Raw genomic sequence first — 18,013 nt, forward strand, 5'->3', positions numbered from 1 at the left:
TATATATTTATCAAAATGAAACCAATTTGCTCCGATGTCAGAGGGTTAAACACTCTAGGTTGGTTTTCTTGGGGTTTTTTTGTACAACCCCCATGTATTTTTTGGTATTCAGATTGACTTCACCAGTGTTTCTTTGTACCATCCTGCTTAGAGAAAGTCTCAGGACTGGTTGCTGTTTAGAAACTACCAGAACACAAGCACCCTCCCACACGCATCCACTGACACATGGATGCATGCACACACATTTTTTTCCTGCATCCTTGATGCCTCCTCGTCTGCTCTCATGACTGCAGCAGCTCGACACGACTTCACACCTGATAAGAGCTCCACATAACATGGCAGTATAATCTTCCATCAGCACCGACCCAACTTCCCCTCCCCTCTCTCCCTCTCCCTCCCTGCTGCTGTTGTTCTGAGGTTTTCTGCGTGTTCGATAGTAAATAATTCATTGTCAGCGACGCTGCCTACAGGTCCTAGTGCGGAGAAAGCAGCCTCGCTCGTCATTCCTGCAGTGTGCACTCTGGCAGCAGCTCTTGAGAGAGACAGAGAGAAAGATTGCACAGATCCAAGGAAGCTGCAGAGCTCCCACACCCACTGAGGATACACAGGACTCCCCTTACTCTCCCTCCTCCCTCCCTACTTCTCTCTCTCTCACTCTCTTTCGTGGTCAACTCTGTGCTCAGCATTATCAGAGCTGCTGGGGCTGTAGGCAGGCTGACCATCGCCTCTCAACAAGACACTTGAGGAGAAACTTCAAGAAGCTCATCCACACGGCTTCCTTTCCTCCTGCCCAAGAATGACGGAGCTCGGACGGAGATGGATGATCTGCTTGTCGCTTCTGTGTCTGTGTCTCTGCCTGCTCAGGGAATCAAACGCCAGGAGAGCCCCCAAGATCCCCCGCTGTCCTGCGACCTGCTCCTGCACCAAAGACAGTGCCTTCTGTGTGGACACCAAGGCAATTCCCAAGAGCTTCCCCCCTGGGATCATCTCTCTGTGAGTCCAACATTTCTATGTGTGAAAAGCATCTTTTCCTAACCTGTGCGCAGGCTGGTACAGATGGCTACATCACTGATGTCACCCTCCATTATGTAACCATGCCTGAATCCCTACTTGTCTTTTAATTACCTGCAACCTAAGTTGCCAAGTGATGTTTTCCTGATGCAGTGTGTCTATGCATTAACCGAGAGCTGTACCAGACAGCATTACATCATCATCAAAATAACGTTGCCTTACTGTGCCATCTGCCGAACTTAGTTTAGGGAGTACAGCGGTAAAAATCTGTCGAGCTCCAGGGAGGAAAACTAACAATAGACTCCCTCTCTCGCTGCAGGAGACCTGCTTCTCCTCTGAGAGATCTAATCTTGAAGAGAGTCCAGAGATTTGCTCGATAAATGGAGCACGTGTAATGAAATGGAAAGCTTAACACTTGACGGGGGAAGGTTATGTATCGCTAAGAAGGTTACAAGGTGCCCCCTTTTGTGTGATGTCAACCCCCATCGCCCGTGGATTGAATATTGAGTCGAGGGAATTCCAGAGAAGGGCTGGTGGAGGTGCCCTCATTTTTCAATAGAGAAGACGTTAAGAAGTGGAGAAGGAACTTGTGTGTCCTAGATTTGAAAATATTTAGTCCTGCTTGATATTTAAACTGCAAGGACGACTATGTCCTGAGAGAGGAAATAAAAAATACAGTGATGCTAATAAGACATCTACCCCCACAAAACACATTAAGGCACTTCTCTGCACATGTAATGATAACTTCTGTTGTCTGCCTGAACAGGACGATGGTGAACGCAGCCTTTACGACCATCCCAGAGGGAGCTTTCTCTCACCTTCACCTCCTACAGTTCCTGTGAGTGTCCTGGCACATGACAAAGCACCTTCACAGCTTTTAAATGTTATAACATCTTAATTCTGTAGGCCTAGATTTTGGGGAGGATGCAGGGGACACATACCCCTCAATATTTAGAGCATGTGCGTTTGTCCCCCCATAAAAACTGTCCTGTAAAAACAGGAAAGTAGCCGAGAACTTTTATTTAGAAGAAATTAAAGACATTTACACCATAACTTGATGCAAAACAAGGAAAATCTATGCTCAAATTGCAGAAAATTAGATGTTCAAAATTTCCTGGGGAAAGACCCCAAACCCTCAGTGTTGAAACGAAACTTATGCCCTATCTCATCCCTTTGAAACCTGAGCAAATTTGTCTGATTTCTTTCTAAAACAGGGAAAGAAGGCAATAAGTGAGGAAAGAAGAAATGACCCAAAACGAGGCAAGACTTCAGTAAAAAGTACAAAAAAATAACTTGTAAAATAGTTTTTAAAAAAGCAAACAAAGTAAAAATGGAAATGACCCAATATAATGATTTTGTAGCATAATTTCAAATATGTAATTATGATAATTAGAAATATATATTTTCCCCTTGGTTTTTTTTTTTGCCCTAGACATTTTTCCCTTGCTTTAAAAAACAAATTCTAAATCTAGTTATGTCTCGCCATTTGTGGAACATTTCTTATTGAGTTGCTTGTTTCCTTTTTTCCCTGTATTTTTGAAAGAAATCAAACCAATTTGCTCAGAGTACAAAAAGTTTTAAAAAACGTGCAAATTGCATCTGAAAGCAGCACAAGAAAACTGATGTGGCCCTAGGTTTTAAAGAGTTAATTTAGTATCTCTCTCCTACAACCAGTGAGGCCCCTGTTTTAAAATACAGTCCCAACACTTAATGCCACTCGTATGTTTTTATGCAGCCGATACCGTGGTGCACGCAGACAGCTTTTGTCTCGCACTGACAATGAAAGTGACTTCAGCTCGTAGAAAATGAATGCTTATTGAAAACAGTGGGTGACATAGCAGTAATAAGAGTAAAGTGGCTCTGTATCAGTGTCATTGCCAATCACTGACTCCCTTCAGTTCTGCTCTGCCAGACAAAGAGCCGTTTATCTACTCAGATGCAATCATGAGTGTGTGTGGTCACGTCCGTGTGTGTGTTTTTGTGTAGGTCTGCATGTATTTGTGTAAATTCCAAATGTGTTTGTGTTTACATTCGATTATATACCGTGATTGTTTAATGCAATACAGGCTATAAGTATTTCTATAAATGCTTTATTTACTTCTTCAAAAAGCTCTAAATTAGCCCAGCGACAAATAGAAACTTTTCAGATATTAGAGTGGAAGTTGGTTGTTTAGCTATCTAGCTTTAGTTGAGCATCTCCTACATCATCTACACGATTTGATCATGATTGCTTTTTTTTTACAGGCTCTTGAACTCAAACACATTCACCATGATTGCTGATGATGCCTTCGCTGGACTGTCTCACCTGCAGTACCTGTAAGTATCTCACTAACGTGTATACTTCCAAAATAAGTTTGACTCGTCTTTTAACTCGCTTTGTTTTGGTGCACCTCATTTTTGAAACACTGATTTCCAATCCAAATTCCATTTTTAATTCATACATACATTTTCACACTTGAAAAACAGCAACAGTTGACCAAAGTGCTGCACATGAAAAATGAAAAAAAGAGGAAAAAATATCTAAAAACAACAAACCACACAGATGATGGAAAATGAATAAATAAATAAAGATAGTGATAAATAGATAAATAAAAATGTGTTTAAATATAGGATTTAACTGAAAAAAGCATGGTCTCTCCTGTGCTTTGACTGCACTGTACATGTCCTCAAGATTTGCTCAAGGAACAGTGAGACTTTGTAACACTTGAAAAAAGAAAAAACTTGCACTGCTTGTTATAAATGGAACGTTAAATTCGTAAGCTGTAAAAAGCACCCTCACTCAGTTCAGTATCTCAGGGCGTTTATCCTCCACAGCCTCACTTGTTCTGGTATGAGGAGTAGGAAATGGTGGCTAATGATAGCAAATTTTGAATAAATACTGCTGAGTCAGATTGTTGGCTTTGACTGACTCTACTAGTTTTCCATCCATTTTTTGCATCATCACTATGCAGTTATTCTTCATCAGAAGTCACATGAGCTAACTTTAAAGCAAAGGTTTTAGCTGACTTTCAATTTTGCACTAATTTCATTTCCATCATGCATTGTTTACGTTTGTGATTAATTACAGTAGGTCTAGGTAGGTTTATTTATCTGCAAAGTGAATAGAATTCGCCTTAAGGCTGCACTTCAGGATTGGACTCTGCAGTATGGCAAAGAACGCCAAAAGTTAAACTGAAAATAAATCCTCCTACGACAGCGAGCACACTGCCTCTGTGCTGTAATAAAGCTGAATATGCCATTCTGTGAACTGATGGGCTTTGGAAAGTAGTTAGCTGATGGCTTGGAGCTTCCGTGATGGCCATGCCTCTCTCTGGCTGCCTGCCGTGTGGCTTTTGGCTGCAGCCCAGCCATCAGGCCTCTCTGCATTACTGCCACTACCGCCATCGCTACCCGCTGTGAATGCTAATAAAGACATACTTTCATATCCAGCTACCTCCAGAGAGTCTGCACATGCTGCACGTCCTCCACTATCAATAGATGAAACGTAGATGGGATCAAATGATGCTGACACGCAGACCTTTGAAATACTGCTGCAGTCAGTGTCTTTTTTTTTTTTATCACATTAATCAGATGCATGAAATGAGATTTTACCATTGAGTCATTCATTTTTGTTTTAGCTTTTTCTGAGGTCATTGCAATGGTTGTTTTGGACACATAAAATATAAAATAATAGAGATAATACACGACTCTGTATTGTCACATCTTTATTTTTTCAACTCATGCCATTACCTTCTGATTGTAAATCCACCAGATGCAGACTGTACTATTACTGAAATAATTACTGCTTACAGTCGCACTCTTATTGTGTCTTGCACCGACAACACAACCTCCTACCACACAAGCATGACATCCTATAATACTGGCTGGATTTCAGAGGTTGTCCTCACTGTGTGACATGTGAGTGGTTTGTTCTCTCCTCAGGTTCATTGAGAATAATGACATCCAGGCTCTGTCAAAGTATACCTTCCGAGGACTCAAATCCCTGACTCATCTGTAAGTGTTTAGTTGAGCTCATAAAATGAAGAAACTGTCCACCATTTGTCTACTATCTGACTATATAAGCTAAGCTAACTGGCTGTTGGCTGTAGCTACATATTTACTGATGCGAGAGTGGTGTCGATCTTCTCGTCTCTCAGCAAGACTAACTGACTATCTGATGATGCTAAAATATGCACATTGAATAACCAGAGTATTTGAAATAGACTTGGAACAAGTAGGAAGAATTACAAACTGCAAGCAACACATAACGGTGACTCATTTTTTTTTATGTTTTTTTTTTTCAGATCTTTGTCAAACAACAACCTGCAGCAGCTGCCGAGAGATCTCTTCAAACATCTTGACATCCTCACTGATTTGTAAGTGTGCCTTCGCTCAAATAAAAACAGCATGTTGACAACCCGCGAGCTCTGACCCTACAATCTGTCCCGACAAAATACTGGTTTGCTGCTGTTCCCTGGGGGTTTAGTGGAATACCACACTCATCTGCAAAACTGTCTGGCTCGAGCGGGTGGTTTGTGTCTGAGTCAAACCACACTGGTGCACACAGAGACTTTAATCTGCTCTTTCCTTCCTTCTGTCAGGTTTGGAAGATGTTTTTGAGACATATCTTCTCTTTTGCCTGTCTGTTACTCAGAGACCTGCGAGGGAACTCTTTCCGCTGCGACTGTAAAATCAAGTGGCTGGTCGACTGGATGGAGAAGACCAACACTTCTGTTCCTGCTATCTACTGCGCCAGCCCTTTTGAATTCCAGGGACGCAGAATCCACGACCTCGCACCACGAGACTTCAACTGCATCAGCGCAGGTTTCACCTCTTCCAACACTTTGGTGGTGTCGTGGCATAACTTCTTGGCTCATGAGTAATTCTGCGTTGTCTTCCTTCAGATTTCGCTGTTTACGAGACCTTCCCTTTCCACTCTGTGTCGGTGGAGTCCTATGAGTTCAATGAGGATCAGTTTGTGGCCTTCGCTCAGCCTGATTCGGGGTTCTGCACCTTGTATATTTGGGATCACGTGGAGATGGTCTTCAGGAAGTTTCATAACATTACCTGTAAGTTGTCATCTATGAAAGTATGAATATTATAGCATTCTTCGTTTTTTAAAAAAAGAATCTTTATGTCTTTTCTGCCTCTGTTTGTCACTCTTGCAGCTCGCTCTGCTGTCTACTGCAAACCTGTGGTGATAAACAACAGTCTTTACATGGTTGTCGCTCAACTTTTTGGTGGATCTCATATTTACAAGTAAGGCTTGCAGTCCAATCTTGAAGCTATTGTCCTGTTGAAATTCCCTAGCATATTTAAAAACCATAACCTTAAAATTATAGCTTGACACATTTTGGAAATTCAACACCACTCACATATTGGTACGGTAAATAAATGTCTGTCCAAAGGTAATCTGCCTACCAGCACCTCTGAAGTTCACAAATAAACACATATCTTATCTATGGGTGTGTATCATTATGCTATCGTGTCTCCTTGCTTCCTGCACTCGTGTCTCTTTCTCGAGTCTCAGCTCCTCCTAGCGAGGATGCGAGAGAGATATGCAAGGAAGAGATGCGTACGAGACACCTTTGTCTCCTGGCTCAAAGCTCCTCCAGAAGCCTCCTCTCTCCTCGTTTCCTCAAGGTGAATTTAAGGGATTGGAAGAATCGATCCTCCATGATGGGAGAGGGGGAACAATTTCTGGGTCACAGGAGGAGAGAGGACGCAAAGCATAAGTTAGCATAAAGAAAAGCACCCTTTTTCTTGGCTGGGACCAGAAACGCTCCTGAGTTTCTGCATGACAGCTGCTCCTCACCAACAAATAGTTACACATAACCACTCGTAAAATGGTCCAGTTTTCAATGGCTTAAACAAAAGACACAGAATGTGTTATTTAGTGCACTTTAGGCTCACTCCCTACTTATCAAATACAGACACTTGGTCAGTGGTCCTTAGAGTCACCCTTTAGCAGCAGTATGGGACACACTGGGTGAATTTCTGATGCTCCAGGCAACTACTGTAGTAAAAGGAGCAAGAAAGTCCACATAGGGTAGATGGGTCAAACAACGTGAGGTTTTATTGAGCTACTAGCACGCTTATATTGAGCCAAACCATTATGTTTTTTTCTTAATCCTGAGGGCTTTTGTTGCCTCAATTCAAGAAAATTAACCTCAAAATCAAGTGTTTTTTCTAAATTTTAAGTTTATTTTGCAGAGAGACTGTAAAGACTGTGTTCAATGAGTGAAAACTTTAAATTTCCTGTGACAACAGAAATTTATTTTGAAAAGACAAAATGCATTTAACAAGTGTAAATTGCCGCTCCAGAGCATTGAAAAATTGACAAAGTCAGGGTACCTAGCGCAACATATTTTGACGTAGGGCATGTGACCAAGCATCGGTATTAGAGGAGTCAGGGTTGAGGCGGTGTTGGATGGTAGTTGGATAGAACCATGATGGCTGTTTCCGCTGGATTCAGTTTCAATGCTAAGCTAAGCTAACTGGCTGTTGGCTGTAGCTACATATTTGCTGATGCGAGAGTGGTGTCGATCTTCTCGTCTCTCAGCAAGACATAAGTAAATATCTCAAAATGTCAAACTACTCCTGATACTGTGAGAAGCTTTAGAAATACAATGAAAACCTTTCTGATATCACAGGTGGGAAGAGGACCCGCAGCGCTTTGTGAAGATCCAAGACATCGACACGACTCGGGTGAGAAAGCCCAACTTCGTGGAGACCTTCCAGATAGACGGAGAGTGGTACTTTGTAGTGGCAGACAGCTCCAAGGCGGGATCCACCAGCATTTATCGCTGGAACAGCAATGGTTTCTACACCCACCAGTCCCTCCACCCTTGGCATCGGGACACCCATGTGGAGTTCCTCGATGTTGGGGGGAAGCCTCACCTCATCCTCTCCAGCGCCTCTCAGCCGCCGGTGGTTTACCAGTGGAACCGAAGCCAGAAGCAGTTTGCTTTCTTCTCCGTAATCACAGAGCTAGCAGATGTGCAGATGGTGAAGCACTTTTGGGTGAGGAAAGTTCTTTACCTTTGCCTCACACGCTTCATAGGTGACTCCAAGATCCTCCGCTGGGAAGGGCAGCGTTTCGTAGAGATCCAGACTCTTCCCTCTCGGGGCTCAATGGCAGTTTATCCCTTCACAGTGGGCCTCCGCCAGTACCTCATCCTGGGAAGCGATTTCTCCTTCTCCAGAGTATACCTGTGGGATGACCTCACTCAGCGCTTCCAGCCCTTCCAGGAGCTCAACATGAGAGCCCCACGGGCGTTCAGCTTGGTGTCTGTCGACAACAAGGACATACTGCTGGCTGCCAGCTTCAAAGGCAACACCCTGGCCTACCAGCACCTGGTGGTGGATCTCAGTGCCAAGTAGACGTGTGGGAGCGAGAGGAGGTGCTTCTGAGCATTTATCAACACGTGCCAAATAAATAAAAGACTGCAAAATGTTTAAGCCATGTAACTTAAGGTCTGCTGTTTCACCTGATGTTTTTAGCGAGGCAACTAATGAAATGGTAGATCTATTTTTATGCACTATCCCTTAACATCTGAATGAAATAATGTGATATTACACAGCATCAGTAACACGCCAACATAACTGCCGCAATACTGCTTCTGTTCTGCCAACTATATATCTAGGCCAATTATTTTTCAAAAGTATTATATTGTATATTGTACTTTACTAATGTAAAAAAAATTATGTGCATGTGCATTGACTGAATTACTCACTGGATGAGACGGGATATTGTAACCGACTGACTAAAACTATGGAGGTTGTGTAGGTTACACAGTGCAGTTTATCTGTGTAGCATTTTGCATGACACAGTAAAGTGATATAACCATGTAAAGTAAGCAATACTTACCATTGCAATACTTTGAATCCCATATTGCGTTTATCTTTATATACGAGATACCCTTGAGTTTATTTTGGATTTAATATTTATTCTGCGATAATAAGAAGAGATCAGGCATGAGCAAACTAAGCCAGGGGCCCTGGAATTAATTGAAAACGTGGGCGCATTATTGCTTTTTAAGTTTTTAAAAATGTCATCGTTAATTTTGTCATCGTTCCCAAATCACATAATGTCCTCCCAGTTTACCACAGTTCTGAGAGGTGTTATACAAAATTTGGCAATTTTAGGAGCTATAACAAGATCAGATACAGCTTAATAAAGTAAAAATACATAAATAAAATTATCCTTTCCTGTTTTTCAATGTACAGTCACAAACTGGATTTATTTGTTGCTGTGTACATTTGCACATAGAAGGGTAGGAAAGGGGTGTGATTAAATCTGTATTATGGCCCCCAAAAAGTCTTGTGTCCTGTTTTATGTAGTTAGAATTGCTTTTCAAAAACACGATAACTACTTGTAGTTTCTCTTGTGTCGCAGTGTTGGGACTAACTAGTTATTTTTAATTAAATAACAAAAATGTATTTGTAATCAGTTACGGTTACTAAGAAAAGATTCAATTAAATTACAGCTACTAATCAAAATATTGGTGGTTACAAAAGGGGTTACTTTCACATTTATTCTTGTGGATAAAAAAGTTTATATGTTGATTATAACATTAATTCTGTTGCTTTGCATCTTTTCACAGTTCAGGCATACCCTCTTTTGGCATTGCCTATTTCTGGACATTGATCAGCTTTGTTGCCTAATTGAAATCATTCTTCAGAATCAAAAAGGGATCAGATGTAATTATTTGCATTACTTATTATATTATATAATATATATTATATTATATATTTTTTATCATATTTTATTGCATGTATTCTTATATTTTCTTAATATTTTTCCATTTAGTACTTTAACTGTCAAGATCTGCCTGCTTTATAACTTTTATTCCTTTTATTTGCTTTATTCTTGTTGACCTTTTGTATATGCATTTTGTTCTTGCCTTTTTGTTTGACTTTTATAGACCTTTCTGTTTGTTAATGTTTATTTTAATATTCCCTGAGTGCCTGCCTTTACTTTATCTGTCAAATTACTTTGTCAACAACCGTTTTTAAAGGTGCTATTTAAATTAAGTTATTATGATGATGTGATGATTATTATTAAAATAGTCACATCATTTATTACATTTTCAATAGGGTAACTGGTAATCTAATCCTTTTTAATTTCAAATGTAACCACTCCTATACTGTGCAGTGCAAATCAGTTGTACACACAGACTGTACATAGATATACTAAACACAGTCTATGGTCCTAAAGAACTGGTACCATGATGTTAGCTGTTCAAACTAAACAGTGGTATAAGTCTTTAGTTTGTTTGACTTGTGTATACTTAGCCATGACAAAGATCATTAAGTTACGCCATTTCGCGCGTAAATCAGTTTTTACTCACTGAAAATAAAAAAAAAAAGATACTTCAGCCACATATATTCTGAGAAAAAATAAAATCTGCTGCGGGCATGCGCAGAAAGGGCGCAAACTTGACGTTCCTGAGGATAGCTTTACGTGCGCTCGCTTTGTTGTCCAGAGTGTCTGCGTGGGTGGAGTTAAAGCATTTCCTTTACAGACTCGTGAGCCCGCCTTTTCGCGCGGTTCTGAATTGTTAAAACGCGCGCGGTCCTCTGTTGTTGTTGATATGTGAGACGTTAGCTCGTGTTAGCCAAATTTCAGTGCATCATGGTGAAGTGAGGGTCTGGCGTGATAGCCTGGCAGCGACATGAGAGCCTCAGCTCTGAATCTCCCTTCAGCAGACGGTATTTTAGCCTCCAGGACGTTAACGCTACGCGGGGATATTTGTCTATGGTGAGCGCGAGGGAGGTAACATTAGTGCGTGTTGCTAGCTAACGTAACGTTAACTCGGTGCTAAGCTAACGTTAGCTGCTGCAGCTGTCTCAGGTGGATAAACGGCTGAAGCTAAAGTTTAGACTCAGCTGCAGCAAATGTCTAAGGCCCCAGGAATGACTCTGACGCCGGGGAATGGGACGACGACGAGCGGATGAATTGTATGTTCTCGGACTTCAGTGAGAACCGAGATGTCAACACGACGGACTGGGACAGTAAAATGGACTTCTGGACGGCTCTGGTCATTAAAGTGTGCAGGGACCGAGGCACCGTGTGTGTCAGCCTGCAGGAGCTCAACAAGACCTTCAGGAGGAAAGAAAAATCCCCGCTGGGCTTAGCGACCGTCATCCAGTCCATGGCCAGGTAACTGATACTGTCTGTCACTGCTGCTGCCAAGGTACAATGTATGTACATTTGCAGTACTTAAGTACAAATTTGGCGTATTTGTACTTAACCTGAGTATTTTCTTTTCATGGCTTCATGTTTCATTTATGCTTTTACTTTTTTTCCTGCACTACATTATCAGAATCAGAACGACTTTATTGATCGGGGGGAGGGTCGTTACAATCTGCAATGATTAGTCGATCAATCAATATTCTGACAAACATTTAAGATTTGTGGAGAGTTTTTTTCTGAGTTTTTTGGATGTATTTTATATTTTCTTTCCTTTTTCACTCTTTAAAAATGTTTTTTTAGTTGTTTGGGTGTTGTGCATAATTTGTTTATTATTGTTTATTTATTTATTTTTTAGTTTTGGGCCCTGTTTTTTTTTGTTGTTGTTTAAATCATTTTAGAATTTTTAGATTTTTACGCACTTGGGTCCTTTTACCTTTTATACTCAAAGTACTTTTTCCTGAATACTTACTTATTAACTTTTACTGAAGTAAAATTTTCACTGCAGGACTTTTACTTGTAACAGAGTGTTTTTACAGTGTGGTATTAGTACATTTACTTAAGTAAATGACCTGAATGCTTCGTCCATCACTGGCTGTTGCTGTCTCTCTGGTCAGCACAGTTACACTGCTTGTCTTTAACTTCTGCCAGATGTGGAAAGATCCAGAGGGAGTCGGAGTTTGCTGCCAATGTGGACTGTGGCTGGCTGTCCTGGGGTGTTGGCCTGCTGCTGGTGAAACCTCTGAAATGGACCTTCTCCACTCTTCTGGGAAGCAGCCGGGTGCCTCTGGAGGAGTCCTTTGTTGTCATTGAACTAGTAAAGGTTTGTCAAACTCAGTTTTTCCTGATGTGATTCAGATTTAATATTATAATGATACTGGAGACACCGTGATTGTTGTTGTTTTTATTTATCCTCATTGCAGCAAGATGCTGTGCATTACATTTATCTTAATTTACCATACAGTGATTCAGTTTTTACATCAGCTCTCAAATACAGCACTGTGGTACAAACCAGTCATCTCAATTCAAAGTGGTGTGCATCTGAATCAAAAACTGACACGTACTGTCGTGCCGCGGAGACCTTGAACACATGTCAACCTGCAACCACGCTGAATGCTTTCTCTTTCCCTATCTCTGGTGTTTCAATAGTGCAGTAAAGGTTATGATGGCGGATGCTAGATATGAAGGCTGTTATGTTTTCGTTTCCAGGAGAAAGCAGCGGAATTACTCAGGGTGTACCGAAGCAGTGAATATGCAAGCTGCTCCATCCTGTCATTTCAAGAGCTCTGCACTCTCTCCTCTGACGTCTGTGCTGATGAGAGCACCCTGTGCATGGCTCTGCTGCAGCTGCAGAGGGACAAGCAGGTGACCGTTTCATTGCACGAAGGCGAAAAGGTAAACAAACTGCTCGTTCATAATCCTTAGATGCACTTTTTGCAAGGACTCTTTTACATAGAAGCCTGTTTTAGAGACCGTTTACCCTCTGACTTGTTTGATGTTTTATTTTATTATTTTTTTTTTTTTTACAGATTGTTAAGTTTTGTCAGGATGGGCAAGATCATGTTTCTCCAGTCAGTGATGTGGATATGGGCATCTACCAGCTGCAGCGCAGTGAGAAGCTGCTGGGAGAGCGGGTGGAGAAACTGGGCCTCGAGGCTGACAAGTACAGTAACTCAAAAATGATTTTATAGTAGAAGCAGAATAAGTGCTGACTTATGATTCATGATGACAGAGAAGATAGCACATGTTTTAGATACTGACATTTACAGTATGTGATTTAGTCATGACCAGTACCATGTGTGCTACTTGATGCTTTAGCTGCCCTTTTTCCAAATATTGGACTAATAGTCAGAGGAACTGCGTTGCATTTAAATGGTTCTGAAAGACAGAGATTGTTGTGATTAATACTAAAGTTTTGCAATACCTTTGTGCAGGTGCAAAGAGGAAGCAAGGCTGCTGCTGCGGGAAGGCAAAAAATCACAGGTACTAATACAAGTTTCCTGCAGATTCTTAAAAAAAGTCTTCAAAGGCATTTAATTCATTCATCTAAAAAAATAAGGCCTTAATTTGTATTAAATCGACTTAAATTAATCTTTCAAAAGTCTAAAAAGGATTTTTTGAAAAGGTTTTCCCTGACGTTGCGTAGTGAAATTTAAAAAGAATTAGTAACATCTAATTTTTTTTCCCAAAATAATTTCACAAATGCCTCTGCTTAAACTCGTCATGATGGGAATCCCAGCAGTGGAATCTCACACGCAGAGCGAGAAGCACAAAATCAGCAAGAAAACCGCCCAGAAACGCCAGATATTTCCCACTTTTGTTGCTAAACCAAATAGATACTTTGATGATAATGTAATATGTTCACCGCTTCCACGTGTTTCACTCTAAAAAGATAATCATAAGTTTTCACTGGACAAGAAAAAGTTATGTTTTATGTTACAATAAATATTTGGGCAAAATGAAATTGTCCTCCAGTTTCAGCTATTAGGAAATTGGTTTAAACTTAATTCTGAGTTGCATTAAAAAAAGTCTTAGGAAGTCTTGAGTTTACCTTGCCTTAAGCTGCAGGAGCCCTGTAATAATTCATAAAAAAAAACATATGCATTCGCCATATTTGTAATGCTTTCGTCTGTCCTTCAGGCTCTGAGGAGTTTAAGAGGCCGCAAACGGGTAGAAAAGAGAGCCGACAGCTTGTTTGCTAAACTGGAGTCAATCAGAGGAATCCTGGACAGAATCGCTCAGTCACAGACCGATAAGATGGTAAGAAGCAAAAAGAAGAACACTTTGAGTGCCGTTGTTTCTGAATAAGTTTATTATCAGCACTCTAAGTGTGAGCTGAACATGTGTGCAGGTCATACAGGCGTATCAGGCCGGAGTGTCGGCGCTCAGACTCTCTCTGAAGGACGTGACCGTGGAGCGTGCCGAGAGCCTCGTGGATCAGATCCAGGAGGTACGCTGACCGCTCATATTAACACAACAAATTCCGTATTTTATGAGATGAACTGAACCTTTGCATCTTTCTGTGTCTGTGTCTGTGATTAACAGTTATGTGACACTCAAGATGAGGTGAACCAGACTATCTCCAGTGGCGTGACCGGCGCAGGTATGCCATACTGTTGTGCCGCCTTAGCTGCGTTCACGTGCTTTGATGTCGTAAAGTGGGAACAGCATTGAAGCTGCAGAGAAGAAGGGCTGTATCTGAATGCTGAGAGCGTTTAAACGAGGTCGATAGCCGTTTCCAGTTTATTCATGACAGCGAAGAGCAGAAGAAACGGAAACTGTGACGTTAACGTTAACACTATATTACACATAAAACCACCACAATACAGCTCAAGAAAACCTGACTTATCAGGGTTTATGCTAAAGAATGATGTTTCTCACTAATGTAGGTCACACTACAATGACAACATTTAACGCTAATACTATATTATATACATAAATAAACAACTAAAATCTAGCTTTAAATATAGTATTTGCTGACTTGTTATCAGGGTTTATGTTAAAAAACACACAACATTGTTTCTAACTAATGTACATGAACAGCAGGTAACATTAATACCATATTACACTCTACATGACATTTAATATGTGAATTAATAAAAAAAAGTTTCTCATCATTGACCGATCATTGACTTTTGGTCGCCACGTTTATGCATTTATGACGTCAAGTCGGCAATCCAGTGATTTCGACAAATCACATGAACGCAGCATAAGTAGCGCATCTTTAATATGTTGAATAATATATATGATTATCAAGGAGATCTAAGTTTGTATTTTTTTGTAGATGAAGACATGGATGAGTTGGAGAAGGAACTGAAATCTTTGTTGGACGAGTCAAAGCCGGATTCCGTCTCAGGTTTACCCGAAGTTCCAACAAACCGTCTGCGAGCCTCCGAGGAGCCGAGCGTCCCAGGTACCGACCCGCTCAGCTCTCTGCCTGCAGTACCTTACCGCCACCTGGATATTTCTGCTGAGCAGCTGGAGGAAGAACTAAACCAGTTAACACTTACAGATTCAGGTTTGTACTCCAGGATGTCTTTTTTTTTTTCTCTTTTGGACGTTAATATAAATGCTTTGGAGTGACATTTGGTCTCTTCTCTGTCTGTCCAGGCGTTCAGCAGAAGAAAATGACATCGCCAGCCAAGAGATTAGAGCCTGCACAGTGAGGCAAGTTTGAAGCTCTGCACCAACATATCAGACTGCATCTCCTAAACCTTTTCTGTGACAGAGTTCATAGAAGTAAAAAAAAAAAAAAAAAAGTACTGAGGAACTACATTAGCAATCGCTAAATCATAATTGTAAGAGTTTTAAAATCAATATCAGGATTAAAAACAAGGCACTTTCCTTCATTAATGAAAAAAAAAGCCTTTTCTGTTGTGACATGCCAAAAAAGGATTTTATTTTTTTGTAAGTGAACATGCAGTTAACTCGAGAGCTTTTAGATCTGCTCTGTCATCAGGATCTGAAGGATCTCAAGTCAAAAGTGAGCATTTTATCAGTTTAAAGTATGCTCTTTGGTATGGCGCCAGGAAAGCTTTTAATTTTGTGGTATTTTTGACGATAGTGTGAACAAGTATATTTGTCGTTTGTAGTGTGTGTTTATCGATGGACGGTCCTGTAAAGTGTATTAAGTGGCCTTTTCAACTGTAAATGTGAAACTGAAAGTAAAGAGAATATTATGCCAAATGATTAAATCAATAAGTATATTTAGTCTCAATGCAACATACCTGTGACAACTGAGAAGCCTACCTTAAGTGAGTTTAACCAAATATGTTTCTCAAAAATAAAATTTATTTTAATCACTCCTCTGCAGTTGTATTTATAGGTCAGTGTGTTTAAAGCAGACCTGAAATGAAGGCTATTTTACTCTTTAGTGTTACACCACACCTCGTGAGGTTTGGGGTGAAGTGAAGGAGCGTTATACATCTTTTTTAACCTTCTCTCATAGTCGTACCAGCACCAGAGACTGTAGGCAGTTAGTCTTATGAACACAATGGCAAACATGGCATCATTCCTTACAGGAAACAGACCCAGCAAAGGGATTTTTTTGGGCATTATCATACAAAAAAAGCTTTAAATTACACCCATTAATAACTAATCATTATCCACGATTTAAAAAAGGTATGATAACATGTTTAAATAGAGGTCAACCGTTAGACCTTTTTTTTAATATAATAAAAGACTTCTTTATTCAGAATAACTAAAAATAAAGCAGTGCATGTTTTACTAAAGTATTTACAGGCTTTGGCCACCAGAGGTCACTGCTATTCATATATTTTTCGACTCAACCAGATAAACTGCTTGCAATTAAAAAGCGTTAAAGTAGCTTCACTGGTATATATAATTTATGTAATTGAACAGCTAGTCTCTAATTTCTAGTTCCACTTGCAAAAAACATAAACTGTGCTGCTATTCAGTTATGTCAATGTTTATCAGTCTTTTGACTGTCAGTTTAACCAAAAAGAATACAACAAACACATTGAAAATAAATTCATGTTATCAGTTATTATTAGCAGGCCTGACTGAAGCAGAATCTGACTGGATGTTTGGGTTGAAAGATTCCTGTTAAGAAAAAATATGCTGAGCGCTAATAAAATGATGTCTCTTTCAGATTACTGAATATTTTAATCAAAATGTGCTTTGGAATGATGAAGGTCAGGAATTCAGATTTATTGCCAAATCCATACCAGAGATTATATCATATCAAGACCTTTATTTTGAGATTTGCAGTTTTTGTATCAAATGTCCTGCTTCAAACCAGCGTAGTGCTTCTTTAGCAGTTATTATAATATGTTTACATAAAGACTGTTTTCATATTTGAAGGATCGTGACAGTAGCACTTGTTTTTGTTATCACATAATCAGTCCTGGTTCTGGTAGGCCTATATGAGAGCCCTTTTCAAAGAGTTTATTTATCAATTTATTATCAAGGGGCATTTAATCAGCTTCTATTTTTGTGTCAGTTCAGGAAAATAAATCCACAGATTTAATAATGTATTACTAAAGTTGAGGGTTGATATGTATACGGGTGGTAGTATGTCTCACTTTTCCATTTACTTCCATCGCTCAGCTCTCCCTGTAATTTAAGGATGACACCTAGTGGCCACTCGTTTGAACTGCGTACACATTAATATAAACGGGCTCGCTGCTTTGATTTTTCATTAACATCAGACTCTTTAGAGTCAGAGAGCAGTGATGAAAGAAGTATTACTAGTACTAATGCCACACTATAAAAGTACTCTGTTACTAAGAAAAGTCCTGCACTGAAAATTTTACTTAAGTAAAAGTAAGTAAGTATATTCAGGAAAAAGTAATTAAAGTATTAAAAGTACCTAATGCAAAAAAAAAAATCTAGAAACTATCATTGAAAAAATATAGAAAACATTCTAAAAACTTTTAATAAAGAAATTTATAAAATTAATAAATGAAAAATAAATGATAAAAAGGAAAACACCCAACAAACTAAAAAATGTATTTAAAAAAAGGAAAGAGAACCACCCCCAAAACTCAAAATTATTATAAAAAATAATAATAAATAACGAACACCCCCAAAACAATTATTTTTTAAAAATTCAATAAATAAAAACAGTAAAAAAAATTAACAAAACTCAAAATTATTAAAAAACATAAATAAAGGGCTTACATGTTTCGCAAAAATAGTTCAACATATTTTTTTCTGTCAATTTACTAATTGACTAATTGACCAATCAACTAATCATTTCAGCTATACTTAGTATAACAACACATTATATTTTGTAAACTTTTGTAAAAGTAATTAGAACGTTCAAAGGAATGTAGTGAAGTAAATGACAATAATTCCCGTCTGAAA

General features: G+C 39.6%; 2 protein-coding genes across 2 annotated transcripts; both read left to right on the plus strand.

Moving 5' to 3' along the window:
* Nucleotides 1-422: 422 nt before the first annotated feature.
* On the plus strand, nt 423-9,301 carry lgi3 (leucine-rich repeat LGI family, member 3). Its single transcript, XM_042488340.1, has 9 exons — nt 423-993; nt 1,778-1,849; nt 3,256-3,327; nt 4,933-5,004; nt 5,295-5,366; nt 5,645-5,814; nt 5,895-6,059; nt 6,159-6,249; nt 7,644-9,301. The coding sequence occupies exons 1-9, from the start codon at nt 797-799 to the stop codon at nt 8,371-8,373; spliced, it is 1,641 nt and encodes a 546-aa protein (XP_042344274.1). The 5' UTR covers nt 423-796; the 3' UTR covers nt 8,374-9,301.
* Nucleotides 9,302-10,576: 1,275 nt separating this feature from the next.
* On the plus strand, nt 10,577-15,989 carry chmp7 (charged multivesicular body protein 7). Its single transcript, XM_042488166.1, is given in 11 exon segments — nt 10,577-10,923; nt 10,926-11,155; nt 11,837-12,008; nt 12,395-12,580; nt 12,715-12,848; nt 13,120-13,168; nt 13,826-13,945; nt 14,037-14,135; nt 14,231-14,288; nt 14,970-15,203; nt 15,296-15,989. Coding segments are annotated over 11 exon segments (1,371 nt in total). The 5' UTR covers nt 10,577-10,890; the 3' UTR covers nt 15,352-15,989.
* Nucleotides 15,990-18,013: the final 2,024 nt, after the last annotated feature.

The sequence above is a fragment of the Plectropomus leopardus genome, chromosome 6, assembly GCF_008729295.1.
Source record: "Plectropomus leopardus isolate mb chromosome 6, YSFRI_Pleo_2.0, whole genome shotgun sequence".
In the NCBI taxonomy this organism is placed as follows: Eukaryota; Metazoa; Chordata; class Actinopteri; order Perciformes; family Serranidae; genus Plectropomus; species Plectropomus leopardus.